The following is a 24,198-nucleotide window of genomic DNA, read 5'->3' on the forward strand; positions in this document are numbered from 1 at the left end:
ACAATGCCAATCATCGGATGAAGTGGTGTAAAACACGCCGCCACTGGACTCTGGAGCAGTGGAAGCGTGTTCTGTGGAGTGATGAATCAAACATTTTTTTTTTTTTTAATAAAGAGGTGTATTAGTGTGTTTTGTGTAACTTTGTAAATACTTTTTATTAAAAATGGGTTTTACTGTTTTAGATACAGCTGCTCTGTATTCCCTGTACAGAGCAGTTGTATCTAGCGCTATTCATTGAATCCGTCAGTCCTAACGGGTTCAGTGACAGCGGGTCCTACGTGTCTCGAACATGCAGGATACACCTGTAAACTATCCCATCCAAGTTTATAATGCAGGACCCACAGACACTGAACCCGTCAGGTCCATGGGACTAATGGATTCAGTGAATAGCGCTAGATACAGCTGTTCTGTATAGAGAATACAGAGCAGCTGTATCTAAAAAAGTAAAACAAATTTTTTATAAAACTATTTACAATGTTACACAAAACACACTGACTAATCTATTTATTAAAAAGAAAACGTTGCCTTTCAAAGGTTTACATAGCCTTTAATGCTTCAAAATACAAAGACATTTTGGACAATTTCATGCTTTCAACCTTGTGGGAACAGTTTGGGGACGGCTCTTTTCTGTTCCAGCATGACTGTGCTCCAGTGCACAAGGTCCATAAAGACATGGTGGGGTGAAGAACTTGACTGACCCGCACAGAGCCCTGATCTCAACCCCATCCAACACCTTTGAGATGAACTAGAATGGAGATTACGAGCCAGGCCCTCTCTTCCAACATCAGTGTCTGACCTCACAAATGCTCTTCTAGATGAATGGTCAAAATTCCCACAGACCCAATCCAAAATCTTGTAAAAAACCTTCCTAGACTAGGTTGTTTTAGCTGGAAAGCTAATGCGTATAAATTTATAATGGGATGTTATAAAAGCTCCTGCAGGTGTAATGTGTTGTTGTCCCAATACTTTTTTCCAATTAGTGTATATTAGCTAATAGTAGTAAGATACAGCCTGTAAGCGTAATTTTTAAATATAGAAGCAAATACAATTAAATACATTTTCCTTTATAGCCTTCACAGTTTATGACATCGGCCTACTTGCAGCTTAAGGCCCAGAGGCTTAGGAGCCACTTGGGTGCAGTAACCATGCCACTCGGTAGAAGCAGCAACACAGCCATAGAGTTAAAAGATTGTCCACTTTGGACAATCCCTTTTATTTGAGAGATCCCCGACAATAAGTGGATCAAAGGTTGTACCTCTTTTTCAGATCCCCAGCGATCAGCTCTAATCTGTTAGTCAAACCAGCATCAAGTGTTCTGTATCCCTACAGAAGGAGAAATAAAGTATGACACAGTTTCCATTGTCTGCTTTAGACAGTCCCTTTCTGTTAGAAGGGCCCCCTGAAAATGAGGATCACAGGTTGTCCTGCTGCTGAGAACCCAAGCAATCATCTGTAATTTGCAGGGGACCTGGCAACAAGTGTTTGATTCTCCTGCAGCGCCACCACAGAATGAATAAGGCATTGCATGGTGCCTTTTTAAATCAATGGACTGCTGTGTAATGCATGGATAAGCTGGGTCCTCCAGAGAAGGAGACACTGTTTGTAGCCAATCTGTGCTCTGAGATAAAGCTGTACGCACATAGACAGAAGCCTGTCAGTCACAGCATAGAGTAGCTTGCAGAGGCGAGCTCATAAATACAGCGGACTTATATTGATCAGTCCCCTGTATTCTCCAATTACCCAAACGGCCCAAAAGTTTTTTTTGGTGCTGTTTTGGATCATAGGAGTGCAGGCCCGTAGCTCGAATTTGCTGTCCTTACATAGAATAGCATATTCAGCTGACAGATCCGCTTGAAACGATAACAATTCTGCAAGTTTCAGCCTAGGCAGACACAATGTTAAATAACCAGCATGGCGTGATCTCTGTCTTACATACATGGCTGCTTATTGATCTATCCCTGTACATCCGCCATGTCTGCTGCAACACACCAGACTCACTTATGAGGGCTTTATCACGTTATCAGTCTGTGCTATGTGTTACTCAGATACTTCATATGTACACAGAGGACTTTTTCTCAGCAGTTTTCTGAAGACTTTTATTAGGGAGGTTCTGCAAATAGATTTTATATTTCATAGCAAGATGCTACCTCAAAAAAACTGGATTTTAAATAATTGGAAATGGAATACAGTTAGTCAAGTAATAGTAAATGGAGATTAAAGTGGTATTCCAAACTCATCTTGCTATGACATATCCCTACAATATGCCACAACATTATGATCAGTCGGGGTTCCACTTTTAAGACCTTTATTGATCACCAGAAGAAACAACCAAGGTCCTTTTGGCTTATTCCTGCACAGTGGCGCTTACATGAGGGTTTAACCAGTGCTGCTTCTTTTTCAATATGAGGATTGGTGGGGTCCTGGCAGTCGGACTCCATCACTTGCTATCAATTATTACAGTAAGGGCAAAGCCCTTTAAATACTTCCCTAGATGGTTATTTCCAAAATTACTTTTTAGAATTTGTCATAAGGTGTCAGAAAAAAGTCTGCTTTCAGACCCCTACTGATTTAAAAAACAAGTGGGTCCTGATTCCAAAATCCTTAAAGGGTTATTCCCATCTTATAAAGTGATGGCATTTTGCTAGGACATGCCACCACTTTATGATTGGCTAGACCTCTGGGACCCTCAATGATCCGGGCTGCAGTGCTGATTTAGTGCTGCATCCTTTTCTAAGTTTTTCCTGTACTGCAACACTTCTGGCCACTTGGCTGGGCAGGGAACTGAAGCAGGCCGCATTCACTTAAATGGGGCTGCTGTGCAGGGAAAAAACGCTTTGTGGTACCTTCATTCTCAGGATTATGGGGTTCCAAGTGGCTGGATCCCCACCAATCATAAAGTGATGGCATATTCTAGCGATAGGCCATCTTTTATACTATGGGAATACCCCTTTAATTTCAGCGGTGGTTGTACATGTATCTGAAACAAATGAAAGTTATTAAGACCAACAAGATTTTAGGAGCGATCGGGCATGATTGTTTAGAACTTTTGTATTGCAGCTTCATGTAAGCGCACTGTACCCTGCAAAACAGGAGGTGATGCTAGAAGTTAGGGTGTGTGAAGTAAAAAATAAGGTCATTATTACACATTTAGTATAAAAAATGTGCTGTAGTGGCAGGGGGTAGGGAGACGGACAAGTGAGCCCTAATCTACCCGCCACTCTGTCCCTGCCTACTTGCAACGACCCGCCCTAGGCGACGGGGTACAACTGGGCGGCGGTCCCTGCGCTCAGTAAGTGCACGACAAACACGACAAACATACAAGGAACACAAGCAAGGAAAAGGGGCCGTTGCCCACGGCAACACCGTGAGCAACCAGAGTGGTGAACGAGCCGAGTCAAGCCAGGAGTGTGCGAGGTACAAAACGAAAAGCAGAAGAGTAGTCGGTAAGCCAGGGTCGGTATGGAGCAGGATCAAAAATAGCAGGAGCTGTAGCTGGGCCAGGAACCACAAGGAAAGAAACAAAAGCAATAACAAGCACCGAGGGACAGGAAGTGCAGGCTTAAATAGACCGAGGGCGGGAGCTAGCTGAGTCTGGCCAGGTTACGATAGGCTCTCCCACTCCTAAGCCTGCCAGCCTGAATGGTGGAAGCAGGAGTCAGTCTCAGGGATGTATTCTCAGGTGCTGACTGATTAGTTCTGGGAGTTAACCCCGCTGTGCCTCGCAGATCCTTTACATGTGCACAATATTTGGTGAATTAGTATCCAAGTGCTTTATAGAAATGAATAATTACCCTTAAGGCTGGATAGCGACCCTTTTTTTGGCATGTAATAGGTGAATATCTATTTTAATTTGTTTGTAATTTTGGGATGTACAGAAAGTCAATATTAAAAATGAATCATCGGGTGACGTAGCCTGAACCGACAAGGGAGCAGACGCATAAAAAGTCTCCTGAAGAGGATTAAAGCGGCTCAAATAAGCCTACTGACGGTAAAATACACCGTTACACTGAGGTCACAGTATCTCCGGTCCTTGCATCTAAAGCAGCTAGCCTATCGGCATGTTCGCTCCACACTGCTTTTCTGATCTCCCGCAGTTGTGGCCTGTTGACACGTGGAAGCCGGGCAGCGGGGTGTTGATGGTTGCCAGCGGCTGAGCACACAGCATTCTAAAGACTCGTCACATCTCACCTGCACTTACCCAAATCGCTGATCTTCACTCTGACGGTGAACAGATCCATATTGAAGGGGTGAGTGTTTTAATTCTGATAGATACTTGCGGCTGATTACCGTAGAGGTGAATTGACCTGGACTGCACCGCCATTGTAGGGCGTTGGCCCGTTGTTCCTGTGCAACTTGCATAGTATACTCACCATGATTCATCCGAAGTACGTTGGGGGTACTTACCAATTCCAAGCTGGTTATTTAGATCACACAAAATTCCTACAGGTTTTGATCCTGAAACAGATCAAAGCTTACAGTAACCTGAGCTTTATAACTACTGGTGTCCGCTACTGAAATAAGAGACAAAAACTAGTGAAAGACTTTCTCGTTAAATTTATCACTTTAGCCATAGGAGGTACAACTAAGAGGAATACTAAATCTAAGCCTACTAAATTACTGAGTTTTTCACAACCCTCCTCCTTTGCCACAAGAAGTAAATAGGCGCATTTCTCTTCCTCCATCTTCCCCTACACTATATTCAAGGGCTGAATTCTTGGAAAATGAGACACAGGACAGATTAGAGTCAGACCCTGTATCTGAAGATGTCATGAAGAAATGACTAAATTATTTAAGAGATTCACTTAAGTCAGATTACCGCCAAGTGGTGGGCGAATTGAGATTGGATATACAGTCTATTGCAATCCGAACGGATCATATTGAGCGCAAGATGGTACATTTTGCCGAATCTCTTAACTCTTTAATAGATGCAAATTCAGTATTAGAAGAAGAGTTACAGCGTTTATCTACAAAAATTCTAGACCTGGAAGATCGTTCTAGATTAAATAATGTGATACTGCAGGGAATTCCTTAATCGGTTACGCCCGATCTTCTTCACCAATACTGACCTCATGGCACTGGTGCTACACCATAAGACTGACTTGGATTTAACGATTGATAGGATACACCGTATCCCTAAACCAAGGCACATTGCTCCTCATCTACCTAGGGATACTATAACCAGATTACATTTTTTTCCACATTAAGGAGGAATTCCTTAGAGCTCTCAAAAGTTCGCCTGAGTTACCAGAAAAATTCAAAGATATTTCTATTTACCTGCATCTATCTACTGCTACTATGCTCCGCAGAAAGGAATATTTGCCTATGACAAAATTGTTGAGAGAAAAAAGCATTCCTTATAAATGGGGTTTCCCAGTCAAAACTTATTGCATCAAGTAATGGAAACCAGCATGTATGTCCCTCCCCAGAAGCGGTGAGAGAGCTCCTTCAAACTCGGGGACTGATCTCTACCCCGCCTAACAGCCCTTCCCGCAGGAATGATTCTAGACCAGAAATTATAACCCCCCTGTGGTCAGAAAAGGTCAGCCGATCTAGAAGCAGACCCGGAGATTGAAAACATCGTTTTTTATGCAAAGTGTTCTAACGTTATAACTTCAGTCTTGTATATGACTTTCATCCTCGGTTCAAGTTTGTGACTCTACTACACGAGGGTTGACAAGTTTCACTGACTTTTGCCTCAGTTCTATTCCCTGAAAGAGGGAGACAGTTTATTTGTTTACCTATCCTAGATGTTTAGGTTATTTATGTTAAATTCTTGTACACTGTCATGTGCCCATGGTACGACTTATGTTCATATAGGAAGTCAGAAACTTAGACAATGGGTAACAAACTATTATCAGTTAATGCCCATGGGTTAAACTCTCCTTTTAAGAGGTCCTTACTTTGGAGGGAGGCTACTAAGTCCCATTGTGATATATTGTGCAAACAGGAAACTCACCTTTGTAACAAGGATGTACATCTTCTTAAACATTTCAGTTTTCCTCATGTCTTTTCTACCTTTTTTAGCAAAAAGAAGGATGGAGTAGCAATAGCGATCAAGAGTTTGGTCGCCTATAAAACCATTCAGACCCTCTTTAACACAAAGGGTAGATATGTTATTCTTATCTGTGAAATTAATAATATTGTATTTACTATAGCTTCCATATATTCCCCTAATTGTAGACAACATTCCTTTATAAGAAAAGTCATAAAAAAAAAGCTAAAGTTATACAATAGGGTGGGTTGATCATATGTGGTGATTTCAATGTGGCATCAAACTCCAGATTAGATCGCTCCATAGGGAGACATAATTTATCCTCTGACTTACACTGCTTCTTATTAGAAGAACATTTACATGATATTTGGAGAGATCAGCATGCATCCGAAAAGGATTATACTTTCTTTACTTCCCCTCATCGAGTATATTCTAGAATAGATATGTTTTTTGAAGATAGGGTGGATCTTCTCAATTTCCTTTCTTCTAATATTGGCACAGTTACATGGTCAGACCATGCTCCTATTGACCTCGCTATTTCAGATAAGCATGATCTTCCTCTTAGAAAGCCTTGGAGACTTAATACTTACCTACTGCGGTCCCTAGATGTTCAATCATCTATTAAGTCTGACTTAAAGGAATTTTTTTAATTCAATGCCCCATCAGCCTCTTCACCCGAACTTTTGTGGTGCACTCATAAGGCCCACATTAGAGGCATTTTCATACAATTAGTGGCTAGGTTCAAGAAAGCTAGATCTAAAGAAATGGATTGTCTTTTAACGGAGATAACTTTGGTGGAAGGCCTTATGAAGTCTCATCACTCAATTGCTCATGGAGACAAATTAAAAGACCTTAGAAATAAATTAAGATTTTGACATTTATTCCAATACCTGAAAAACTTGAAACATATGAAATGGAACGTTCATACACAAGGGGAAAGGCCCAGTAAATTGTTGGCAAATAGGGTTAAACAACAAACGGCTAGAGATAAAATTACATATATAAAAACTAGTAATGGCTCAGAAATTCATGACCCACAACAGATAGTAGATTAATTTGCGGATTATTATAGTCAATTATATCATCTTAAAAATGACCCATCTCTCCGCATAGTTACTTCAGACGCAGCTCACTCTTTCTTGTCTAAGTTGAATATTCCTACGTTATCTGATGCTCAACTTGAACGATTAAATGATCCCATTTCTGAAATAGAATTGAGAAAACGTATTAATAACTCAAAACGAAACAAGTCCCCTGGCCCTAATGGTTTGCCAAACGAATATTAAAGAATTTTTTGGGATATTCTACTTCCTCATATGATTGAACTGTTTAAAAATATTGGTAAAACTCAATCTCCTCCTCCTGAAATGCTACAAGCTATTATTGTAACGATTCCCAAACCTGGTAAAACCCCAGATTCACCGGCTAATTTTCACTCAATTTCTTTATTAAATTGCGATATCTAACTTTACTCTAAACTATTGGCCTCCAGACTGAATGACTGCCTGGCATCATTGATAGCTTTAGATCAAGTCGGCTTTGTTAAAGGCCGCCAAGCGAGAAACGTAACTAGAAGATTTTTTAGATTTGATCCAAATTAGAGTTTAGAGATTAGAGTTGCTCATGACTCTGGAGCCCCAGTTGTAATGCGGTCTCTGGACGCCGAAAAAGCATTTGACAGAGTCAACTGGAGGTTTCTAGAGGCTGTACTAGACAAGTTTGGCTTCATATCCTTTATAAAAAATGCAATCCTCTCTTTGTACTCGCTCGTTTCTGCAAAGGTATTTTCATCAGGCTTCTTTTCCAGGTCCATACAAATTAGTAATGGTACTAGAAAAGGCTCCCCTCTATCTCCCCTAATTATCACCTTGTGTATGGAACCTTTTGCTGAATTGATCCACACTTCTACCAGTATCACAGGCATTACATTCCCCCCTCACTTCGGTGCCTGAGATACTTAAGTTTATTCATCAATACTCTGAAATTTCTTATTATTAGTTAAATGTCTCAAAATCCTTATTGATGCCCATTCATATCTCTCTTCATACCTCTCTAATATGCATCAAAGAAATACGCAATTGTGGAAAGCTTGGTCCCAATCTAAATATTTAGTATGATGTCATTTTGATGATAAGTTTATTTGCCTCATGTAACTTACAGCACTGACAGTGTTTGGCTTCTGTTATTGTCATGTTCTGTATTGTTTTTTGTTTTTTTTCTTTGGACTAAGGTCCATAATATATTGCCTTTAAAATCTTCAATAAAAATCAAATGTTTAAAAAAAAAAAATACATCTATTGAACAATGTCAGGTTGCACCGTCCTGAAGTTCTTCACTGAAACTTTTCTATTTAGAAAAGCAGTAATTAATCTTACTTAATCATTCACAGTCCATGTGACCAGGCGACAATGTCCCCTTTCTCTGACACGAACTAAAAAACTTGTGATATAGCCCAGGCCCTGGCCTTAAAGGGGTTGTGTCAAAAAGAATGTAATGTAGCATTACATACCGGCTACTCAAATTAATAGCCATCCATGTAATGCATGGATACGCTGAGTCCGCCAAAGCGAAGTTGATCTTACAGAGTCGCTCTTAGTTATGGCTCATAGAGAGGGGTTCCAAGCAGGGGACTCCCTCTATGACGATATCCAAATGCCCTAATAAGGCACCAGGACAGGGGTTGTTGTCAAGTGACAAACCCTTTAAATGTTTGAAATCATATTTTTAAAAAATAAGTAAATCATTAGTTTGTTTGTCATTTCTGATACGCCTCTTCTAATTTAAACAACTCCAGCAATTGACTCATAAACATCAATTAATCCTAACTTACTGCAGTATCATACACATTTACCTAAAGAAATTGTACATAGTTTATTATGACAATAACATTAGATAGTAGCCAGGGAACGTGTCTGGGCACCTGAATATTCTCCATATTTTATGTGTTTGCCTCTTCCTGCTTTTGGTTTAAGTTGTTAGGAGATGCCACAACATGATGAGACATCCATCTAAGGAGTCTGACTATAATGTAAAACGCATATTTTTTTTTACTAGTGATTGAATAATTCATTCAGTATAACTAGATGTGTGATGTGAGTTAACTCTAGAGGTCTAATGGGAAAAACATGGGCTTCACTCACAAGACTGAAAAAATAAAATAACTAAGGCTAGTTTCGTACAAGAGTAATATGGGTGCATTTCTGCACCCGTATTACGGCTGCAAATCCAAGCCCAACCTAAGGTCTAAGGTCCCAAACTTACCTGTGGTCAGGCCCGGGATTTGCAGCCTTAGTTGCGCTTGTGTGAAACCAGGAGAAAAAAGTATAATGGACAGATTTGTAACTCTTTCCGTGTTTTGGCTTCCAAATACTGATGCAAAATACTGACCGGCATACAGTAATATGGCACGTGATATGTCTAACTGTCAGTTCAGTTGTAGAGCATCCTTTAAAAAAGTCCACATCATAATACATCTGAATTTACCAGTACTAAATAATGTACCATTTGCTAATAAAACAATGAGCTTTTTGTAATTATGTAGCTGGTAAGTTGTATGGCCTGTTCTTCAAAAACTGTAGAAATGGTTAATCTCATGTCCCACAAAATTTTACTTACCTGAGATCCTCCAAGCGTGCTTCTTCTACAGACTAGAATCTCATCCTGTGGTACACTATGCTGCCTATTGCTGTGCTGCCTATTAAAAACACAGCATGAGCACTGTAAACCCCAGTAGACATGACATGAACCCCCTGATCATAGCCTTGGGGTAATTTGATGTTCTTGGTAGCTTTTTTGTTTCAGTGTTGAGAAACACAGTCCGGCAATAGTGCAAAGGAGTGTTATCATTCTCCACCCAGCCATTGTTTTTGAAGAAATATTCCTTCTGCTAGATCCCACCGGATTAACAAAATGGGTTAGGGCTCCTGTGCACGCCAGAGCCCAGTGCACTGATGCCATACAGCTCTTTCTCCATGCACTGCCATAAAGCCTAGAAAAAAACCGATGAGATTAGAGGCATAGGGAGGTACAGTAGAGGCCATATGGACTTCTATGGCAGACCCATTATGGCTCAATACAAAATAGAGCCATAATAGAGCCATGTACATGTTTAAAGAGGCTCTGTCACCAGATTTTGCAACCCCTATCTGCTATTGCAGCAGATCGGCGCTGCAATGTAGATTACAGTAACGTTTTTATTTTTAAAAAACGAGCATTTTTGGCCAAGTTATGACCATTTTTGTATTTATGCAAATGAGGCTAGCAAAAGTACAACTGGGCGTGTTGAAAAGTAAAAGTACAACTGGGCGTGTATTATGTGCGTACATCGGGGCGTTTTTACTTCTTTTACTAGCTGGGCGTTCTGATGAGAAGTATCATCCACTTCTCTTCAGAACGCCCAGCTTCTGGCAGATCACGCTGTGACGTCACTTCCCCAGGTCCTGCATCGTGTCGGACGAGCGAGGACACATCGGCACCAGAGGCTACAGGTGATTCTGCAGCAGCATCGGCGTTTGCAGGTAAGTCGATGTAGCTACTTACCTGCAAACGCTGATGCTGCTGCAGAATCAACTGTAGCCTCTGGTGCCGATGTGTCCTCGCTCGTCCGACACGATGCAGGACCTGGGGAAGTGACGTCACAGCGTGATCTGCCAGAAGCTGGGCGTTCTGAAGAGAAGTGGATGATACTTCTCGTCAGAACGCCCAGCTAGTAAAAGTAGTAAAAACTCCCCGATGTAACACACATAATACACGCCCAGTTGTACTTTTACTTTTCAACACGCCCAGTTGTACTTTTGCAAGCCTCATTTGCATAAATACAAAAATGGTCATAACTTGGCCAAAAATGCTCGTTTTTTAAAAATAAAAACGTTACTGTAATCTACATTGCAGCGCCTATCTGCTGCAATAGCAGATAGGGGTTGCAAAATCTGGTGACAGAGCCTCTTTAAGTAAAGTATTTCTTTATTTAAATGTCTGGGCAGAAGACATCCTTCAGGAGATTCAATTTTCATAATCAAAATGAAGCAGGAGAACCCAGAGATTTCTGAATCAAAAGACCTAAAGTGACCAAAATTTTGACGGTGGTTAGCTCACACCTAACAAAAAGCTAAATGTTTAGTTCCTTTATTCAGTTGTATGGGATTACAGAATAAATTATAGGAAAATGCAATGTTGTATGTTATGAGTTTACATGGTGGCATGCTCTTTTACAGATACTCACAAATGCCATTACATTTTTCAGGTCCTTCTCCAGGCTATTCCCCATCACCTGCCACTACTTACTCGGCACCCCAGCAAGAGCCAGCCAATCGCCCTCCATGGATAACTGATGACACCTTTTCTCAAAAATTTGCACCTGGAAAATCTACGACCACTGTTTCTAAACAGATCCTGCCAAAAGCAGCACCTCCTCCACCTGCTCCAATCCTCACTCCAAGCTATACTCCTCAGCCAACAAGCCATCCACCAGCACAAGCACCAAGGGGGCTGATTCAACGTGCTGAAAGATGTCCAGCAAGCAGCAGGACCGCTCTCTGTGGACATTGCAACAGCATCATCAGGTAAGTAGATCAAGTAGTTTGCAAAGAAACTTAGGCTGGCTATACATTTTAGATAGCTCTCGTTCAGCCAACAGATATTCCTCCCAACCCAGCGTGCATGTGTTCCCAGGGAGAAAGTCGCTGCCAGACTCGTCCGGCAGCAACTTATCTAATAACGAAAAAAAAACTGCCGCTAGGGGAGAGTCGGGACACCACCATACACATTAGATGGTCGGCCGGGCCTGCCGAATTTGGCTGACATACATCTAATGTGTATGGCCAGCTTTAATTTGTTGTGAGCTATGTCCGAAGTTAGATGTGCACACTCAAGACCATGCCAAAGACTGGTTGGAGAAGTCGTGTTCAAGATTACACATAGCGAAATTCTTCATTCTGTTTTGGATCCACTACTGGTTTTGGTTAAAAAGAAAAATCGCACTGTGTTAAATATTAAATTATTTGTATCCATTTACTATACAGAGGTCCCTTCTTAGTGGCCATGGGTCGGTCTTGGCATCCAGAGGAGTTTAACTGTGCCTACTGCAAGACTTCCCTAGCTGATGTGAGCTTTGTTGAGGAGCAGAAGAGTGTCTACTGTGAACGTTGCTATGAGCAGTTCTTCGCTCCAACCTGTGCCCGCTGCAACACTAAAATTATGGGGGTATGTCACTGAGGAAAATTGAAAGGGTTTTTCTTTGTTACCCTAAAACTAAGTCTCCGTTTACTCCCTCATTGAATATGTAAAATGAAATATACAATGATTGAATTATTTTATTGCCTTGTTTATGAAAACTGGCTATTATTTTCTGAGTTTGCATGAATACTTTATTTACTACAGTCTACCCATTGTTTGTACATGTCATGATGTCATGAAGTGTCAACGTTTTAACAGCTCTAGAAAGAGTAGCTGCAGTTACAACTGCAAACAATTTAAAATAACAATGCAGACTCAAAATGGAAGTTAGAAATAGGAGTTTGTGAGAAAAAAAATTGTAGATACTGTCCATCTGTAGGTTGAAGTTAGTTTTTAGGTTTATTTTTAAGGATTAGAGGGTAATAGGGTGACAGACGTATGTGATAAGCAGTGGCCGATGCAGCGAGCGCCGATCAACGAGATGTCGTTGATCGGCACACGCTTGCTCCTGTTACATGGAGCTATGGATGGGGACGAGCTGTCGTTACGCCGATCGCTCGTCCCCATACATTATTATCATGTCGGCAGCGCTTCTCCCTGTTTACACAGGGAGATGTGCTGCCGACAACAATAATCTTTTACTTTTTTTAAATGATATGACCAACAGATGATCGAGCTACTCATTTGCATTGTGGCACTAAAGGCCCTTTTACACCGGCCGACACAGCGAGCGCCGCTCAACGAGACATCGATGATCGATGATCCTCGCTTGCTCCTGTCGCTCGTCCCCATCCATTATCATCATGTCGGCAGCGCGTCTCCCTATTTACACAGTGAGATGTGCTGCCGACAACGATAATATTTAACTTTTTTAAAACGATACGACCAGCAGATGGTCAAGCGTTTGCTCGTTCATCTGCTGATCGTTCCCCTGTTTACACAGGGCAATCATCGGCAGCGAGCGTTATATTAACGCTCGTCTGCCCGATAATAATCCTGTGCAAAATCCACTTAAGTGTACCATGGGCCCTGGGCTGTTAAAAATACATGGGCCCCCTCCTTCTTTAATACAATCTTATTAATAATTTATTTTAAATATAAAACCGTAGTATATGAACTTAGATGTGATCAATAATAGCTCGATGCTGTGTCAGAGACACGCAGGACCCGCTGTTACTGAACTAGTCCGTCCCATGGACCTGACATATGCAGGTTTTAGTGCTAGATACAGCTGCTCTATACACAGGATACAAAGCAGCTGTATCTCAAAAAGTATTTTTTAAAAGGTTTACATAGCCTTTAATACATCAAATAAAAAATCTTAACACCCCTCTTTAAAGTGTAACTAAACTTTAAAGAGGCTCTGTCACCAGATTCACAAACCCCTATCTCCTATTGCATGTGATCGGCGCTGCAATGTAGATAACAGTAACGTTTTTGTTTTTTTTAAAACGTTAATTTTTGGCCAAGTTATTTTATATATATATATATGCAAATGAGCTTTGAAATGGACAACTGGGCGTGTTTTCCCCAGCAGCATTTAAAAAAAACAGGATCCTGACCTGTCCACAGAGTTTAAGGCAGCACAGAGTATTTCAGGAGCCGCATTCTGCTCCCGTAGGTAAACGGGGTAGCAGCACTGCGAAGACCGCACGGAGAATTCACCGGCGGTCAGGATAGAACGTAGCAGCTAGATGAGGGGAACACACCCAGCTGCTAAGTGAGACACAGCAGGGCGCGCTTCCAACACAACCGTGCTGTTAGCTATACAGCTGACGGCTGTCAGCCGCGCAGTAGGATCTTGTACGGGGTGGTGACTTGCCAATCATGTGAAGGTGTTATTGAGGACAGGAGTGGAGGAGAGGTAACAGACAGAGAGCTACGTAATGGTAAGAGCAGAGTTCACAGCAGCACAGAATATTTCAGGAGAGGAGCGTGCAGATGTTGAGGAGTGTATGACGCTGACTGGTCACGGATTGGTCAGCGTCATACACATAAACATGCCCAGTTAAAAACACAAGACACGCCCAGTTGGACATAACGAAAAAAAACGCCCAGTTGTCCATTTCAAAGCTCATTTGCATAAATATAAAATAGCTCATAACTTGGCCAAAAATGAGCGTTTTTATAAAAAAAAAAGTTGCTGTTATCTACATTGCAGCGACGATCACATGCAATAGGAGATAGGGGTTTGAGAATCTGGTGACAGAGCCTCTTTAATATAAACTTTTGACATGTCATAGTGAAATGTCAGAAGTTTTGATCAGTAGGGTTCAAGCGCAGTGGCCCCCACCAAACGCTTAAACAAAGCGGCAGAAGGATTCTGGGGAGTGCTGTGCCGCTTAGTTTCTGATCGGCATTCCCCCGTGCAGTGTATGGTCTCAATAGAAAGTCTATGAGTCCACTGCGCTATTGATTCCACCAAAAAAACAGAAACCTTACAGAACGGAGACAAACAGAAACCATTTGCAACGGAAACATTACCATTGAAATCAATGGTAATGCAAACGGAGGCTATGGTTTCCGTTTGCCTTTCTGTTGATGGGTTCCTCCGACGGAAAGGTCTGACGGAAGCTATAAACGGAACCCCGATCCATATGTGAACACACCCTTACTGTATCAATAATGCAGTCAATTTAGAAAGCGGTGTGCAGAGAACTGCAGCGCTGATTTCTAGCATGTCCAGGAGTGTTGAAAGCCCCAAATCATATGTCCCCCCTCTCATGCAAAAAAATTATCTATATACATATACAGTTATTATATCATACCACTATACCAGATTAAATATTGACTGCATACTGTTACACAATTTACTATTATAAGACCAATATTACCAATAATAACACAATATAAGGTCCAAATAATACCGCCACTCCATAACCACATAGTGACTGAATAATACCCCCATACTGTTTTCTGAATAATACCGCCACACCATAACCACATAGTGACTGAATAATACCCCCGTACTGTTACTGAACAATACCACCCCACCATAACCACGTAGTGACTGAATAATACCCCCATACTGTTACTGAATAATACCGCCACACTATAACCACATAGTGACTGAATAATACCTCAATAATGTTACTGAATAATGCCACCACGCCATAACCACATAGTGACTGAATAATACCCCCATACTGTTACTGAATAATACCGCCACACTATAACCACATAGTGACTGAAGAATAGCTCAATAATGTTACTGAATAATACCACCACACCATAACCACATAGTGACTGAATAATACCCCCATACTGTTACTGAATAATACCGCCACACTATAACCACATAGTGACTGAATAATAGCTCAATAATGTTACTGAATAATACCGCCACACCATTACCACATAGTGACTGAATAATAACCCCATACTGTAACTGAATAATACCGCCACACCATAACCACATATTGACTGAATAATACCCCCATACTGTTACTGAATAATACCTCCACACCATAACCACATAGTGACTGAATAATACTACCATACTGTTACTGAATAATACCGCCACACCATAACCACATATTGACTGAATAATACACCCACACTGTTACTGAATAATACTGGTACACCATAATCATATATTGACTCAATAATACCCCCATACAGTTACTGAATAATACAGCCACACCATAACCCCATAGTGACTGAATTATACCCCCATACTGTTACTGAATAATTCCCCCACACCATAACCACTTGATGACAGAATAATACCCCCATACTGTTACTGAATAATACCGCCACACCATAACCACATAGTGAGTGAATAATACCCCCCTTACTGTTACTGAATAATACCGCCACACCATAACCACATAGTGGCTGAATAATACCCCCATACTGTTACTGAATAAAAAACGCTATACAAAAAAACAATATTACCACCATATAGTGACCATATAGTGGTAGATGCCAGTTATACACAGGAGCTCTGCAGACAATATAAGTGATTACAGCACATTTATATCTAGTGACTCACAGGTAATGTCTTCTCTGACTAGTCGTTCACTTTCCCTTTCTTTCTCCATCTGGCCCAGACCACTGTGATGACTTATTCAAGCCACGACTCGTCTCTGCAGAATTTGACACAGACATGTTGGTTGCTTCCTTTTCCAGCACCCCAAACACCTATACCCCATCCTCTAAACAACCTCATAATCTAGAGTGCACCATATGGTAATAATGATCCCTCAGTGCTCGACACAATAAAAGTGCCCCATTAGTAAATGTGCCCCTTTTGTTTCCTTACAGTAATAATGCCCCCTTTGTGCCTCCTGTAGATAGCGCCACACACAGCCCCCTGTAGATAGCGCCACACACAGTCCCCTATAGTGACACACAGCCCTACTCTTGTATATAGTTCCACACAGCCCCCTCTTTTATATAGTGCCACACAGCCCCCTCTTGTATATAGTGCCACACAGACCCCCTTCTATATAGTGCCCTACAGTCCCCCCTTAGTAGATGGCGCCACACACAGACCCCTGTAGATAGCACCACACAGCTCTCCCCTTGTAGATAGTGCCATACAGACCCCCCCTTAGTAGATAGCGCCATACACAGACCCCTGTAGATAGTGCCACACAGCCCCCCTCTCATAAATAGTCCCATACAGCCCCCCTTAGTAGATAGTGCAACACAGGCCCCCCTTGTATATAGTGCCACACAGGCCCCTCCTTGTATATAGTGCCACACAGGCCCCCCTTGTATATAGTGCCACACAGGCCCCCCTTGTATATAGTGCCACACAGGCCCCCCTTGTATACAGTGCCACACAGCCCCTCTTGTGTATATAGTGCCCCACAGTCCCCCCTTAGTAGAGGGCGCCACACACAGACCCCTGTGGATAGCGCCACACACAGACCCCTGTAGATAGCACCACACAGCCCTCCCCTTGTAGATAGTGCCATACATACCCCCCTTAGTAGATAGAGCCATACACAGACCCCTGCAGATAGTGCCACACAGCCTCCTCTCATATATAGTTCCATACAGCCCCCCTTAATAGATAGTGCCACACAGCCCCACTTGTAAATAGTGCCACACAGGCCCCCCTTGTATATAGTGCCACACAGGCCCCCCTTGTATATAGTGCCACACAGGCCCCCCTTGTATATAGTGCCACACAGGCCCTCTTGTATAGAGTGCCACACAGCCCTCCCTTGTATATTTTGCCACACAGCCCCCCTTGTATATAGTGCCACACAGCCCCCTCCCTTGTATATAGTGCCACACAGCCCCCCTTGTATATAGTGCCACAGAGCCACCCCTACCTTGTATATAGTGCCACACAGCCACCCCTACCCTGTATATAGAGCCACACAGCCCCTCCCTTGTATAGAGTGTCACACAGCCCCCTTGTATATAGTGTCACACAGCCCTCCCTCCTTTGTATATAGTGGCACTGCCCCCCCTTTGTATATAGTGCCACAAAGCCCTCCCTCCCTTGTATATAGTGCCACACAGCACCCCCCCCTTGTATATAGTGTTACACAGTGCCCCCCCTTGTTTATAGTGCTACACAGCGTTCTCCTCTTGTATATTGTGCTACACAGCAATCCCTCCCTCTGTATATTGCCACACAGCCCCCCTTGTATATAGTTCCACACAATACACCCCCCCTTGCATATAGTGATACACAGCAATCCCCCCCCCCCCGGTATATTGCCACACAGCGCCCCCCAAAAAAACATATGTACTGTACTTACCTTGGCCCGTTCCCGCGACGGATGGAGCGCTGCACAGGCTCCGGTCGGGACGCACTCGCAGACCAGCGTGATGCAGTGACGTCATCAGGCCGGCCTGTGCAGGGAGTTCTCTCAGCGCCTTATAAGCTGCAGGCCTAATGTGGCCTGCAGCGTATAGTATTCAATTCTATCTGTGTCCTGAGGAGGCAGATGCAAGTGAATGTGGTTGTCGCTAGCACCGGGGCCCCTCCAGTGCTAGCGACGCCCCCGGTCTTGAGGGACCTGAACCGCACTAATGATGATGCGCCACTGGTGATAAGTAGTTCCAAAAGATGGGAAAGGCACATGAGAAATTGTGACGGCAACACCATGGAGATGCGTAACATAGGGAAGAAGGTCATATGCAGAGCATGAATTCCACCTGGAGTGATATCTAGAGATTTAAGAAGAAACTTATAGAGGAGCTTAGTTGTAGAGAAGCTTGTAGGTTATTATTAAGATTTTGAACTATATTAATTGATTAATTGTCACTCAGTGGAAGGACTGTGTGCTATACAAATAAACATATTCTAATGGTTTCCAGCATATACTGTATATAAAAAATACACTTTTACAGATTTTGGGAATCTTCTATCTTACATTGATCTGACTGTGAGGTCAGCGAGAAGGAAAAAAAACAAGTTTGTTGTGAGATAGTTATGTGTAGTTTTATGCCAGACAATCTTTGAAGTATACTGTGCCCGCCACTACCATAGATTATTACACTCAGCCTTGTTTTATTGCTTTGAGAAATTTCTTGCATGCAGATACTCCTTCAGCTTACTGTAAAAGAACGCTCAGTGCCATGTGTTAGGTCATAAACTTCAGACAGACTGTCCAGATAACACTCCTAAACTGTGAATAGACCCAACAGTGCATTACAAGGTCACAATGCACCACATTAGAAAGATTAGGAGAAACCTGGCAGAACAACAGAAAAAAGGCATGACCTTATCTTGCGTTACTCACTGCTGTGTTTAAAGAGGAGGCATGAATAGTTGGGAACTTTTGGAAATGATTCTCCTATGGATTTCTATGTATAAGTTTAGACAAGATCTCAAGCTAGAAGTAAAAAGCAGTAATCACCCTTAGCAAACGGAGATGAACTATCATTCCTGTCTTTTTATGCATCTGGGGTTTATAGATTAGGTCAAAGGTCTGTCCTATTTCTGCAGTGTGTAAATAAAGGCCCTTTTATACGGGCCAATTATCGGACAAACAAGTGTTCATAGAATGCTCGTTTCCGAGCAAACTCTCGTTCATCGGCTGATTGTATTGTTTTAAATGCAGAAAATATTATTGTTGTCGGCAGCACATCTTCTTGTGTAAACAGGGAGATGTGCTGCCGACATGATGGAAATATATGGGGACGAGCCATCGGAGTAACGACCGCTCGTCCCCATACTAGCTCCTTTTGAAAGGAGTAAACGAGCGCGATCAGCGAACTGTCTCATTGATCGGCGCTCATTTACACGACTGACGTCGGGCCGTGCAAAAGCACCTTAAAGAGGCTCTGTCACCAGATTCTCAAATCCCTATCTCCTATTGCATGTGATCTGCACAGAAAAGATTCAGAAGTGTCAGGATTCTGAATACACATGACGTCCAGGCTGGAGGTCATGTGTATTCATTATCAGGACACTTGTGTATGTGGCTGCACATCGTTCTAGTAAGAACGTGATGCTGCTGTGTAAATGAATGGAGAGGAGTGCATGATGCTGATTGGTCACTGATTCGTCAGCATCATACACTTCTATTCACAACGCCCAGTTAGTAAAACAAGTAAACACACCCAGTTAAAAACACAATACACGCCCAGTTGGACATACGATAAAAAACACGCCCAGTTGTCCATTTCAAAGCTCATTCGCACATATATAAAATAGCTCATAACTTGGCCAAAAATGAACGTTTTTAAAAAAAACAACACGTTACTGTTATCTACATTGCAGCGCCGATCACATGCAATAGGAGATAGGGATTTGAGAATCTGGTGACAGAGCTTCTTTAAGGCAATATTATAGTATTTAAAATATACCTCCGTGATTTTGTATGGTCTTTCTTGCAAACAGATTACATACTGTATACAGTATTAGGGCACTTTCCAATGGCCGTAATACGAGCAAACTTTACCGTCCCTATTATGTGCAATGCATACACTTCACTGGGGAGGGGATGTGCGTGAATCTCTCTTTTGAAGTCAATAACAGTTACGGAAGGAGCGTATTATCTCCCATAGACTTGCATAGAGAGATCAACGCGCAAGCGAGGCCACTTCTCCAGTGGAGTCAAAGCTACAAGCGGCCACTTTGCGCAAGAAATTGGTGTTGGAGCCCTACTGTATGTATACTACAGTTGTATGCTGCTGTTCAGCTCCGCACCACTACATTTCAATAGACCGAAGCAATATGTTTGTTTTTCCTATTGAACATTCATTTTTAGCCATGGAGACAAACATTTGATGTAATGCAACAAAATTATAAACTGTGTGCAGAAATTTTGCTAGGAATACCTGACACCCCAAAAGTTTTTACTTTGAAAATTATTTTTTCTATTCTCTTTTTCCATTTTTAATTTTGTCTTTCCAGGAAGTGATGCACGCCCTGAGGCAGACCTGGCACACCACCTGCTTTGTCTGTGCTGCCTGCAGGAAGCCATTTGGAAACAGCCTCTTCCATATGGAGGATGGAGAGCCATACTGTGAGAAAGGTAATTTTTGCAGAGCACAATTAATCCTATAGAATAAGTTACATAGATTTACAGACTTTATGTTATTCTGTAGGGCCAGGGACAATAGTTAGGCAGTGTAGGAAGTTGCCTAGGGCGCAAGGGGGGCCGTAGTACATCCAGCCGAAGGAGGAAGGTCTGTAATGAAGTCCATAGCGATATGTTGCCAAGGGGAATCAGGCACTGGCAGGGGTAGGAGCAGACCAGCAGGTTTGAAATGGATAGACTTGTTTGAGGCACAGTTCGTACATGAGGAAACAGTCCACAACATCTCTAGGCAGAGTGGGCCACCATTAGTGACGAGATATCAAGTCCCGTGTCTTACGGACATCAGAGTGCCCAGCTAGTAATTATGTTCCCAGAGGAGAATTCTCTTCTTGTCTGCAGGAATGTCTCTAATTTGCAGAGGGTTAGCGGCAACAGAGTCATCAGTTTCAAATGACCGAGACAGGGCATCAGCCTTCACATTTTTGTCTGCAGGACGGAAATGAATCAGGATTTGGATTTGGGTGAAAAACAGCGACCATCTGGCTTGGCGAGGATTTAATCATTGTGCAGACTGTAGGTACGAGAGATTCTTGTGATCCATATAAATGATGATAGGATGAATAGCGTCCTCCAGCAACTATCTCCACTCCTCCAAGGCCAACTTGACGGCCAGTAACTCCCGATGCCCGATGAAGTAGTTGCGCTTTGCAGGAGAGAATAGTTTGGCGAAGAAGCCACAAGCCACAGTCTTATCCTTGGAGTTTCTTTGAAACAGCAGTGCTCCAGCAGCAACGGAAGATGCATCAACCTCTAGACAGAATTTTCTAAACGCATCAGGATGGTGAAGAACTGAGGCTGAAATGAAGACACTCTTGATGCTGGTAAATGCTGGCTCTGCCTCCAGATGCCAAACCTTGGCGTTCACCCCCTTCTTAGTGCGAGCAGAGATTAGAGCAGTCAGAGATGAGAAGTTTGGGATAAATTGCCGGTAGAAGTCGTTGTATAGCCCGAAGGCCCTGTGGACGTGGCCATTCTAAGACCGACTTCACCTTCCCTGGATCCATCTTGAGTTCCACGATCAGAGATAATGTAGCACAGGAAGGTCAGAGAGTACCTCTCGAACACACATTTTTCGAGTTTAGCATATAGGCGATTCTCCCTTAACCGCAACAGGAACTTGGAGAACATGCTTCCGATGCGTCATCAGATCTTGTGAGTAGATCATGATGTCATCCAGATACACCACCAACAGACATACAGCAGATTTCAGAAGATGTCATTGACAAATCCCTGGAACATAGCTGGAGCGTTACACAGTCCAAAGGGCATCATGAGATATTCGTAGTGACTGTCTCGGTGCTGAATCCGGTTTTCCACTCGTCTTCTTTGCGGATACGGATCAAGTTATAAGCCCCGCGTAGATCCAGCTTTGTGAAAATCTTGGCCCCACGAATTATGTCGAAGAACTCTGCGATTAGTAGCAGGGGTACTTGATTTTTACCATAATTTGGTTCAAACCTTGGTAATCGATACATGGTCGATCTTTCTTCTTTACGAAGAAAAATCCGGCTACAGCCGGGGAAGAAGATTTCCGAATGAACCCTCTCTCAAGGTTCTCCTTGACATAAGCCGACATGGCCTGGGTCTCTGGCAAGGAGAGAGGATGAACTCATCCACGAGGGGATGAGACGTCAGGGAGAAGTTCACTAGAACAATTGTAGGACGCTTCATCCCATGTGACCGCCGCTAAAGCTGGCCGGCTATAGCTCTGAAGTTTTTCACAGCGGACATTTCGGGCGTAAAACTGCACCACAGTTTGATGCCCATTTTCGCCCGGAATTCCCTGCGGCAGACAGGGCGGATGCGCTGCGTACTATTACGCAGTGTATTCGCCACGTTTGTGAACACAGCCAAACAATGCTTTTTTGTCACGGTTTTGCCACGATTCGCCTCAGGCGGCACCCCAAAACGCTAAATGATGATCCGCCATTTGGTTTGTAGGCCTCCTTGCTGACACACGCTTTTTAATTACTGCCCATAATTTTTCTATGGGATTCAAGCCAGGGCTGTGTGACGGTGACTCCATTACCATTACTGTTGTCTTTCAGCAATTTTGCCATAACTTTGGAAGGAAGCTTGCATTGTCCATTTGGAAGACCCATTTGGAGGTCTAAATGTTATATTTCAATAGTTCAGACTTTCAAGGATGCGGCAATACAAATTATGTTTATTTTTTGTTTTTGATATTCCTTTTTTTAACTTAATATTTTTTATTTTTTGTACCTTAATAAAAACTTTTTATTAATTTTTTTTAACATTTTTTGATCCTCCTAGGGGACTTAAAGTTTATAAGTGCCCTATCTCCTACCTAATCTGATAGTTGCTATAATGTAGATAACATCAGGTTCTTTTTTTTGTTTTTTAAAAAAAACGTTTATTTTTGACAGAGTAAGGGTATGTTAACACAGGCTATTTTCAGCCATTTTTTGGGCCGTAAACGCCTGAGAAATGGCTAAAAATGCGGGGGCTGAATGCCTACAAACATCTGCCCATTGACTTCAATGGGAAAAACAGCGTTCCGTTCCCATGGGGTTTTTTTTACGCAGCCGTTTTTAAAAATTGCATGTCACTTCTTGAGCTGTTTCTGGAGCCGTTTTTCATTGACTCAATAGAAAAACAGCTCCAAAAATGGGCGTAAAGAACGCCGCAAAAAACGCTAGTTGCTTAAAAAACGTCTGAAAATCAATATTTTCCCTTGAAAAAAGCTCCATATTTAAGTTTTATGTTAATTGTGTGAACATAGCCTTATAACTATTTTTCATTTTATGCTAATTTCTTTTAAATGCCCACCGTCATACACTTCTCTTTACAACGTCCACTTGGTCAAATCAGCATCATACACTTCTCCATTCATTTTCAGCTTTACTCACAGCACAGTGTGATCTCGCGAGTGACTGTCACTTACTCCCACATTAACTTTACCGGAGTGTGGGGATAATGAAAAGACATCGCCTCCTGGCTGGTCATGCTCCCGTAGTCCTGGTAAAGTTAATGTGGGAGTAAGTGACAGTTTGCCCACTTGGTCAAAAGTAAAAAAACGCCCAGTTGGGCATTTAGAAGAAATTAGCATAAAACGAAAAATAGTCATAACTCCGGCAAATATAAACGTTTTTAAAAAACAAAACACTGTTGTCTACATTACAGTGACTATCAGATTAGGTAGGAGATAGGGCACTTTGTAAACTGGTGACAAAGCCTCCTTAAACAAGCATTTTTTAGATTACTGGTACAATATGACGGAATACTTATGTTTTGCAATGTATGGTGATTTTTAATGGCTCCTATAGGAGCACCAATATGGCAGAACTTGGGGCCTTCAATAGATCACCTGGCTGCCTTGACAACCATCAGCACCCCGCGATTGTGTCGCAGGTGTGATGAAGTGACATAGGGGGCTTTCTTTCTAACAGCTTAGGTGCTGTGATCGCTATTAACCGCAGCATCTAAGTGGTTAAATGTGCCGTTACAGTGTGGTTTCAGCTGTAACAAACAGCCGACGCCCCCAGCATATGGAGC

At 42.4% G+C, this 24,198-nt stretch overlaps 1 protein-coding gene across 1 annotated transcript in view; it reads left to right on the forward strand.

The window, feature by feature from the left end:
• The window catches only part of LDB3 (LIM domain binding 3), a 157,199-nt gene that overhangs the window by 123,326 nt on the left and 9,675 nt on the right, over positions 1–24,198 (forward strand). The window contains exons 11-13 of the mRNA XM_075841714.1: positions 11,235–11,553; positions 12,013–12,193; positions 20,496–20,616. Coding sequence (XP_075697829.1) covers positions 11,235–11,553; positions 12,013–12,193; positions 20,496–20,616 — 621 coding nt within the window. The remainder of the gene's footprint in view (positions 1–11,234; positions 11,554–12,012; positions 12,194–20,495; positions 20,617–24,198) is intronic.

This window comes from Rhinoderma darwinii, chromosome 11 (assembly GCF_050947455.1).
Source record: "Rhinoderma darwinii isolate aRhiDar2 chromosome 11, aRhiDar2.hap1, whole genome shotgun sequence".
Classification (NCBI taxonomy): Eukaryota; Metazoa; Chordata; class Amphibia; order Anura; family Rhinodermatidae; genus Rhinoderma; species Rhinoderma darwinii.